Here is a 10632-nt window from a genome sequence, read left to right as displayed (position 1 = left end):
ATAATTTCCTTATATGAAGTCATATTCAAGTGTTCTCTATATGCAAGCTCTCGATTATATGATTACTATGACTTTAATTTAGATTACTCAGGTTAATAAGCAACCTATCTCAGATTTGTATTTTATGACGTAGTTTGACGTATAGGATTGAACGCGAAACTTTAATGAATCATAACTTCTTCATACGAAGTAAGATTCAAGCTTTCCTTATATCTCCGAGATCACCATCGCGACTACTTCAACTTTCATCAAGGTTATTTATCATAAATAATATTTTATTTTTAGTGTTTATTTTAGCCATGTTTATTAATTTATTATATAAACATTATATACACAAATCACATGTATTCAAATAAGTCGTTTTCATTTATTCATAAAAAATTACAATCGACGATTGATGTAATTATATATTTTATAACTAATGCCTAGTAAGAAACGCGGGCGTCACAGATACAAAATGCAAAAAAATTATGTTTTCCATGAATGAGCGAAACATATTGAGATTGACTTTCATTTTATTCATTATCACCTACAACGAGAAACCATCTTGCTACTATATATTCTGCCAACTTTATAGATTGCCGATATTTTTATGAAGGCCCACTCGGCCTTTCACTTTTGTTTCTTGTGTGTCAAACTTTTCATATATGATGAGTTTTAAAGATGATATTAGCAAAATAAAGATATTGGGTCACAATATTAACTCCTCGTTATAAAAAAGTATATTGGACTACTATTTTTTATATTCAACTTTTATTCAACCGTTTAGTTAGGTTATCACTATATAACTATTTTGTTTATAGTTGTTTTACTCTTGGTTGCACTTCATTTTTTCCCCCTTCAATAATAAACCTAACAATATTAGATGCATTCGGGGGCAGCTTTAGTAGGTGTCAAGACGTGTCACCAACAACACCTATTTTCCTATATATAGTGAAAACTTTTCAATTTTTTTACATATTTTTCATACATCGACAACACTACTTCAATTTCGACAACACCTAAGGGGGGAGGGTACCATGCACAGGTTTGGAAATATTTATGGGAGGTATCGCCGGTACCCCCAAGGAGCCATTCCTTATTCAAAGGTTTAATAGTTGTGGGTTGAATGGGTTTAATAAACGGCTTCACTAACCCGATCCTCATTTTCAATTCAAGCAATAGTCATTTTGTGCATTATGCATCAAAACTTGTACCAATACAATTTTATATGTTTTTTAATTATTTTCTAAATTAGTTTGTATATTTTTAATATTATGTAAATTAATTTTGTATAATTTTTATTAGTTTGTGTTTATTTTAAAATAAAAAATTAAGTGGATTGAGTGAGTTGGAAAAAATAGAATTTCTATGTGTTGTGGGTTGAGAAAAGATGGAAGAGAGATAACAAGAAATGCTGATGTGGCGCTGATATGACAGTGAGTTTAATGGGCCGGAAGAGTAGAACTCCCTCCACCGTAATATGTATTCCCTAGATGCATTTAACCATAACCAAGTAAACAAGGAACATCCTTAAACCATCCTGATTTATCGTGAACTATCGTGAAAAGGATGCCAATAGCAAAACATCATGCACACGTCACACCATAAAGACATAATTAATTAGATGCACTTATCCATATGGACCATATCCCGACCATGGCATATGCAAAATATACAAAACAAAAGAAAAAAGACATATACATTTTTTGACTTTTATCATCATCGGACATAAAATCGACTTTATCACAAAGTTTCTGATTTCACTTTCAAAAAAAAAAAAAAAAAACTTTGAGCAAAATGCAACAGTCGACATGTGAATGTTAATTTATTATTTTATTGTTATCGAGAGACAAAATGAGCAGGAAAGTTGTTGGGAATTTTGACCAATTTATATATGTTTTGTCCTGTCCTCAAACTACCTTCTCCATCAACAATAACTCACTCCTTTCCTACCCGCTTTCTTCATCAATACTACTGTTTACTTGCTACCACCAAAACTCCCCACAAGATATTCATACATACTTACCCTTTCTCAGCGACTGAACTCCATAATTCGCAAATGGAAGACATAGTTACTGACACCGAATCAGCAATCACTACTCCTCCGATTCGTCAAGTGCTTCTCATCTCCGCTGGTGCTAGTCACTCCGTCGCTCTTTTATGTAAGAAACCCTTTTTTTGTCTGTAATGATTTGCTCACCGATCATCGTCTGTACATTGTGTATCTATATCAGATTGTGATTCAGCAGAGGAGTTTTAGTTTACTTAAGTTTGGATTTACAAACATTTGTCTTTGAAATCGGCTGTGATCTGTCGGTTGAGGTCTTTGTAGTTGGTACGGACTTCAATTTACTTGATTGTCAATCTATGGAGAAATTTGTAACGGCGAGTAGTTCGTTTGTCTAGTTTTAGATTTCTAGTCATGGGGACTCAATCGTTTAGAAATCGAGGTACCTAAAATGTGCTCTAGGGCACAATTTGAGTATTAGAGAGATAGGATGGATGACTATGAACTTATGCTAAGTTACTATTTGCTGTTACAGAGCACTATCCAATTCACTGTCATGCTATTTTATCGTAGAAAGCGATGTTGTTGGCTAATAAAGTAATAAGGCACTACTTTGTTTATTGTATCAGCTGGAAATGTTGTTTGTTCATGGGGAAGGGGAGAAGATGGACAACTAGGCCATGGTGATGCTGAAGATAGGCTATCCCCTACCCAGTTAAGTGCTTTGGATGGGCAAGAAATTGTATCTCTTACTTGTGGAGCTGATCATACAACTGCATTTTCAGAGTCAAGTCTGAATGTATACAGCTGGGGATGGTATGTTCTTTTATCTGTTGCTCCATTTCAACATGTATTGGTAGTCAAATGTGTTTGGAAGAATAGTTTTGTTAAAAGTGCTTATCCCCTTCTTAACCTTATTGGCCTCAGGGGCGATTTCGGAAGACTAGGCCATGGCAACTCTACTGATTTCTTTATTCCTCAGCCAATAAAAGCATTACAAGGGTTGCGAATAAGGCAAATTGCTTGTGGTGACAGCCATTGTTTAGCTGTGACCATGGAAGGCGAAGTGCAGAGGTTTGTAACTTTGTACATTAAGAAGACTTTCTAGTTTTCCTACATTTTCTTTAAATCATATGGTATTTCACTTCAAATTAAATTTGTTATTGTTTTGATTTCTTGTGTTTGACTTCACTGTAGTTGGGGTCGGAATCAAAATGGTCAACTTGGTTTAGGAACAATTGAGGACTCTCTTGTTCCACAAAAGATTGAAGCTTTTCAGGTAAACTATACTTTCTATCATGAAACTTATAATCATATTCCATAATAAAAACGGAAGCTTTTGATTTGTTAAATGCTATGTGGTTTAACCAGGGTATAACTGTCAAAATGGTTGCTGCTGGAGCTGAGCATACTGTTGCTATCACTGAAGATGGGGATCTTTATGGCTGGGGTTGGGGTCGATATGGTAATTTGGGCTTAGGTGACAGAAAAGATCGCAACATTCCAGAGAAAGCTTCAGTTATCAGTGTATGCATCTACTTTCTATACATTATATTCCATCATTACATAATTATTTGAAGTTTAAACCATTTTCTTGTATATAATGGTATTACAGGGAGAGAAGATGATACTTGTTGCATGTGGCTGGAGGCATACAATCTCTGTTTCCTCTTCTGGTGATTTATATACTTTTGGCTGGAGCAAATACGGTCAACTTGGTCATGGAGATTTTAAAGACCATCTTGTCCCTCATAAACTTGATGCATTACATGGCCAATTTGTATCACAGGTGTGTGTGTGTGTGTGTGTGTGTGATATTTAAGTAATATTGGTTGTGAATATGGTTTTTGATAAGTCAGATTTCGGGTGGATGGAGGCACACTATGGCATTAACATCAGAGGGAAAGCTTTACGGATGGGGATGGAACAAGGTTAGAATGGTAATTTCATAAAGATTTTTAATAATATTATCAGCATCTTATGAATATTTTTGTGTGCAGTTTGGGCAAGTTGGTGTTGGGGACAATCAAGACCATTGCTTTCCTATGCAAGTCAAAATTCCAAATGAGCAGGCACATCATTTTTCATGTGACGTTGCTTTCTTTTTTTAATGTCTAGGAGATTAATTAAAAATTTAATTTATCATCAGTAACAAATTTTCACTTTTTTTTTTTGACAGAAAGTTGTTCAGGTTTCATGTGGATGGAGGCATACACTTGCTGTTACTGAAAGAGCTAATGTGTTTTCATGGGGCAGAGGCACAAATGGACAACTAGGACACAAGGAAGCTATTGACAGGTGTTCAAAAATATCTGAATCCGAAAATCTATAAATATGAGAATGGTTTTATTAATTCTTTTACATAATTTTTTTACGTTTTTTTTTTTGTGTAATAATATATAATAAAACCTGCAGAAACATTCCCAAGATAATTGAAGTTTTGAGCAGGGATGGATCTAGTGGACAACAGTTAGAATCCTCAAGGACGGACCCATCCTCAGGTGCTTCATACGGATTCCGACGGAATTGGAATCCGAGATTCCATTCCATCGTTACATGTTCAATTCCATTCTTCCCTTTCTATTAAATGACCAAAATACCCTTGTTTTATTCCATCGTAACAAGTTCAATTCCATTATTCCATTCTTCCCTTTCTATTAGTTTTGATTAATGAACTCCTTTCCTTTTCCTATGTTATGATTCCAATTCCTTTGACAGATTCCATTCTATCAACTATATTTTTTTTTTGGCAGGGAAACTTTCGGTGTTGCCATCTGATAGATATGCAGTTGTCCCTGATGAAAATGTATGATTTCGTTTCATTTCTGATTTACAATTTCATAGATTACAAATTTGAATTATTAATATATCATTGAAATATTAATTAAGTTTATTTAATTTTTGTGCAGGCTCAAGCCGGGACTAATGGAAATGACGCTAGTGTCCCTGAGAATGATGTGAAGAGAATGAGGATCTGAATTTTGCAAAATTTCAAAGTTTAGAGTTTGTGGTATTATTATGTTGAGAAAGTTTAAGTAGTAGTGATTCCATGTTAGTAATTAAGAGTTTATATGCATGTTTATCAGTTTATCTACCATGTTATGTACTTATGTAATATGTAATATGTTTAGGGGGTTGTCTTTGCTTTGTTATCTGATGTTAATAAATAATAATTGTGTTTAGTCATGCATTTTGCTATTTCGTCTTATGAAAAAATTTAAATCTTTCAAAAAATATATTATGAACCAAACATTGACCTTAATTTCTTGTACTATTTCTTTTCCTTATTGGTTAATTAAAGTTTGTTTCCATTCATTATTTTGGAGGAATCTTTATTCCCTTTTTGTTTAAATCTTCACTAAACCCTATTCCTATTTCTACCATCGATCAATTGAAGGTGTGGTTTCTTTCTTTCTCATTAATTGAAACTTCTAATTAATTTTCTATATTTTGTTCCTGCGTTTTTTTTCTTTCTTATTTGGCAATTTGTGTTTTGTGAAAATCAATTGTTTTTTCTTATTTGCAATTTGCGTTTTGTGAAAAATCAGTTGTTTATTGGCATCTTTTATTCTGATCCTAGTGTGCGTTATCCTTGAAAGTACGTGTTCTAAAAATTATGCCATGATATGATGCAAGTTTTAGAATGTGTTATTACCTTTCTGCCTTTTGTCAAACTTTGAAAAACCATAAATTTTTTATATGAGTTTGGTATGAGCTGATTTTTTTCCCTGGTTGTAGTCCTTTATCTTGGCTACATTATAGGCTCCAAAAACAACTTAATTGATTAAGAATTGACTGACTTATACAGCCCTAAATAGGGACTATTTAGGGCTGTTGGTTAGTATTTCAACTTTTTGTAGAATTTTAACCCAACTTCTAACAGCCATAAAATCTTCACACGAGCTTGGTATGAGATGATTTTTCTCCTATATTGTAGTCCTCTATCTTGGATACATTGTAGACTTAAAAACAGCTTAATTGATTAAGAGCTGACTGAGCTATACAGCCCCAAACAGGGAGTGTTAGGGGTGTTGGTTAGTATTTCAGTTTTTTTATAGAATTTTCCTCCAACTTTAAACAATCATAAAATCTTCATATGAACTTCGAATATCATATGAGCTGTTTTTTCCCCAGGTTGTAGTCCTCTATTTTGGTTACATTTTAGGCTAAAAAAATAACTTAATTGATTAAGAATTGACTGAGTTAATACAACCGTAATGGTTGAGGTTTTTTTATTTTGTTTTTATGCAAAATTTTTAAGTTCTTAATTTTAGATATGAACAAAACCATTCCAACCGTTGAAGATTTCAAAAATATATCCAACTCTTCCCTGTCTATATATGTAGATGATACGATCACCTTTGTAACAACGTATTGTACGAAATAAACAAATTGCTATGACATCAGCTGTAAGAGCGCTTTATGCAATGTATCTTATGATTTGTTGGTGGATGATGTATGATTTTTATATGAATCTTTTACGAAAAGCTACATTATTACACGAGAAACCATTTCCGCAATTTGACAACCTTTGTAAAATCTTCAATAAGGATAGAGCTATTGGTCATGAAGCTATTGATCTTGGAGAAGAAGATGTGATTGCAAAGACACAAAAAAACTCATATATTGATGTGGAAGGGTTGTAAGATATTGTTGAAGAGACACAATCAACTGTTGGTGTCAATAGTAAACGTAAAATGCCAAAAACTGATGATGAGGAAGTTATTATAAGGATGCAATGAAACAAATGAAAGAGACTTTCAAAGAGGTTGGTGATAAACTTATTGAGACAATAAACAATATAGGAAGACAAGAAAATAAGGAAGCGTGTGATATGATAGTTAAAACTATAGAAGATATACAATGTACGCCAAAAATTAATGTCAAACAACGAATAAAGCGATTGCCATAATTAATAAAGATCATTTTCGCACCCAATCATTTTTAAAGATGACAAAATATGAAAAGATTTGTTACGTGGAAATGATTGCGGATGACTCAATAGCATGAGTAGGCTATTTGAAGTTTTTTTATTTGCTACGAATATTAAATTTGACTTTTTGCTTGTCCATTATTAAAGACATATCACACAGTTTTGAATAGTATGGTTTTCATATTTCTTTATGTTTGGATCTAGTTGTAACTTAATTTTCTTTTTTATATTAGAATTATGTTTTTCAATACAAGATGTATAAACAAAAATATTAATTGACAATTACATAAAGTATTTAATAACAAGTAATGTTAAAAGTGATAAATTATAAACATAAAAGATGCATATTTTAACAAATTGTACATCATAATACATTTTTATATAAATATGGTGTTTGAAAATGAATAAATATTATAAAACTCATTTCCTTTTCATTGCTTAATACAACCACACAATGGAAATGATTCTCATAAATATTTCTCTAATAAATTCTCTTGGAGGTATCAAATAGTAGAATCAATTTTCTTTCTCTAGTTTAATTCTTTTTTTTTTCTCTATGTTTCCGCTTAATTTCATTTAGTTGTACAAACATGTAAACAAAATATCATAATAAAAGAAAAATATAAAATCTAATGATATACTATTACCAACTTGATTATTTTTACGGTTAACTTATGCTATGATATAGATTATCAGCAAATTTAAGCAAACTAATGCTTGTTACACTCATAATTAAACTTCATCTTTCCTGCACAACCCTATTTACTTTTAAAATGCACATTCCATTTCTTTTATTTAAAAAAATACTCAATCAATGTTCCCCATAGTTATTGATACCACACCTTTCAATATAATTCCCGGGTTCTCCTCAAACTTTAGATTGTTTCATATTTTCATTTTCAATTTTTTTTTATTACGTTTAAATTAATTGCATTGTTAGTGGATTTACTTTACACTTCTTACTTTGATAATGATTTTTGGTTGTATATTTCGTATAATAAACTAACTAAATAATTATTAGAGATATAAAATAAATTTTATGTGATAAATATTAATATAAATGATAAAAGATAAAAGCAAACTCTTTTAAGTAAAAAATAAATCAATAATATATAAAGATGTTTGTTATAGTTATTTAAATACATAAGAAGAGTTTAACAAATAATGGTGTGTTTGGTTCATAGATTCACAAGAAATTTACAAGAATTGGATTGAAATTTTTTCCTTGAATGATTGAAGGAATTGAGCTTGGTTAAATTTTATCAAAATTCATACTTCAAGGAATCGACAATCTCTTAAGATACGACTGAAGAATTCAAATTTCATTCCTAATTCTTTATTAGAAAGATGAAATTAACTTTTATTTTTTAATTGATTTTTTATTGTTATTTATGTTAACGAGGACCCAATCTTTCTCTCCTATATATTTAATAATTGTAGTGGTGTTTGATCAGTTATGCGTAATATAATGTTTAAAGGGATTTTTAGAATATATCTTCATAAATAATTTGTAGTGGTGCAAGATCAATTATGTATTGTTACGTAGCTTTTTTTATTATAAGTTATTTATTTATTTATTTATTCTTTTGTTTAAAGTTAACATTAAAAACTATTATTATCCAATATTTTTTTTTTCTGTTTTTACTTAAAAACTACAGGTCAAACAAGCCCTATATGTCTTGTAAACTTATCATACATTCAAATTTTCATAAGATTTCAGATCCTTCATTAATTGTCATTTTTTTGATAGACTAAGTGTAAAACTCGTGTATTACACAGGTTGATTAAATAAAAATTAAATACAAAAAACATTAAGTATTTTTTTTAAATAAAATTTAAAATAAGGAATGAAGAAACTATTAATTACATTCAATACTTTACATCCCTATTCTAATAAAAGAATAGTTTTAATCTCCTTTTGACATGTGTCATCCTATTAGACATCCTAATTAATGCATATTTTATTCTTCTTTTGCCACGTGTCACCTTATTAGGCCTCTTAATTAATGCATGCCACTTGTCAATCTATTAATTTTAAATTTTAAATTTTAAATTTCTCATTATGATTACATTAATTTAATAACACTAGAATAAAAATTAAAATAAAATTAATACAAATTATAAGGTGATATAATTTCATATATTTATTTAAATTAATGATTATAATTTTATATAACTAACAAAATATCTCTTAATTAATAATTTATTTAAAATAATTGATTAATAATTTTGAGTTCTCACTATTAAAGTTTAATTAATTTTATAATCGTGGTTTACACGGGTTATAAACTAGTATATAAATATATAAGTATTATGTGGTTTTTTAATTTAAAATTTTAAAAAACCTATAAATTGACATGTGAATATTATTTATTCTAAAAATATAATAAAATGATAAGTGTCAAAAATCATTAGAGATTGACACGTGTAAAAAAAATATTTTCATTTATTAAGAAGGATTTTTTTCCAAATATTATGCAATCCGAATGCATTAACAACTTAAGCTGATTACATTTTAGTACTTCATAACTAAACATATTTTTGTAAATTAAATCTTGGTACCTCATAAACTAATAAACATTTTAACAAAAAAAAAACAATAATAAATAATCATTTTAATACTACGATTTAGTTCAATTTAATACTCACCTTTAAATGACGATCTAAACGTAACATAAATTTGTGTGCAATGGCAACAACAAACCCATGAATCACATTAAAACGAGGTAGGGGAGGCAGGTGAAGACGATAATGCCTCCATTGGATGTAGACTAATTGTGTCATATAGATGACCTCCGACATGTGTAAATGATAACGTGTAGATAAGACAAACAAGATAAAAGTGAAACCAAATGAGCACTAAGATATAAAAATTGGTAAATCATAAAACAAGCATATGCATTCCAAATGAGGCATATAAGGGGAGTTTGGTCAAATATGAGCAGAAAACATGTACGCACAATAAATATTAGAACACAAAACCATAGAGAAGGAGAGACTACCTTTCAACACTGATGTCTAATCTTCGCACCCTCCTATCCGAGGAAAGCACGAGCTTCTTCATATAAAGTCTCACACTATCCTTTCACTTCCTTCTTGATTTGCCAACAATAACCCACATAACTCATTCAACCACACATTCACTCAATCTTCTCTTCTCTTTCAATTACGTTTTCTAAAACGACTTTAAACAATTCTTCCAACATTCGCAAGAGACCAATCGCATGTGATTACTTCAAATACACCAACTATAAACATATTTGGTTTCGATTCTCCAACATTGGTTAACTGACCACAACAAGACGTCCCTATCTACCCATCCAACCAATTTCAATTTCAAGGCTTTCTATTGGTTTATCCATCACAAAACCTAACCCGAACCCTAATTCCCAACTTTACTCATTTTCCTGAATATGTTTTGAAAACTCAACCCCCAACCAGACGAGAACATGGATACGTTCCGGAAACCCAACCCCCCAACCGAGTTGGAACCCTCAGACGAACCATGCCAACCGAAAAGAAAAGGCAAACAACCAATTCAAGCGTGGCAACAAAGGAAGAAGCCGAGTTGCCTAAATTTCAAGGTATCAGAGGACGTGAGGACCATTATGAGATATCCCTAATAGTTTCATTAAGAGCATTAGATATGAGCCCGTTGAGGTGGTGTTATAACACTTTATAACATCAATGGGGAAATGATGTTCATGGT

At 30.9% G+C, this 10632-nt stretch overlaps 1 protein-coding gene across 1 annotated transcript; it reads left to right on the top strand.

Moving 5' to 3' along the window:
- The first annotated feature begins 1887 nt into the window (after positions 1–1887).
- Positions 1888–5176, top strand: UVR8 (Regulator of chromosome condensation (RCC1) family protein). Its single transcript, XM_079003016.1, has 12 exons — positions 1888–2144; positions 2620–2806; positions 2918–3064; positions 3188–3269; positions 3362–3517; positions 3606–3779; positions 3850–3921; positions 3991–4062; positions 4170–4288; positions 4406–4491; positions 4744–4796; positions 4900–5176. Exons 1-12 carry the CDS (start codon positions 2042–2044, stop codon positions 4966–4968), a joined length of 1320 nt encoding a protein of 439 aa, XP_078859142.1. The 5' UTR covers positions 1888–2041; the 3' UTR covers positions 4969–5176.
- The last annotated feature ends 5456 nt before the right edge of the window (positions 5177–10632 follow it).

The sequence above is a fragment of the Lactuca serriola genome, chromosome 5 (assembly GCF_051521515.1).
Source record: "Lactuca serriola cultivar US96UC23 chromosome 5, Lser_US96UC23_V15, whole genome shotgun sequence".
Taxonomy (NCBI): domain Eukaryota; kingdom Viridiplantae; phylum Streptophyta; class Magnoliopsida; order Asterales; family Asteraceae; genus Lactuca; species Lactuca serriola.
Note: the sequence above shows the minus strand (reverse complement) of the source record. Positions and strands in the feature narration are given on the sequence as shown.

Excerpts from the sequence above, each read along its gene's own strand:
- UVR8 (XM_079003016.1), top strand. The coding sequence starts at position 2,042 with ATGGAAGACATAGTTACTGACACCGAATCAGCAATCACTACTCCTCCG. Across the intron at positions 3,065-3,187 it reads ATGGAAGGCGAAGTGCAGAG|TTGGGGTCGGAATCAAAATG; the intron begins GTTTGTAACTTT and ends ACTTCACTGTAG. Across the intron at positions 4,289-4,405 it reads CACAAGGAAGCTATTGACAG|AAACATTCCCAAGATAATTG; the intron begins GTGTTCAAAAAT and ends TAAAACCTGCAG.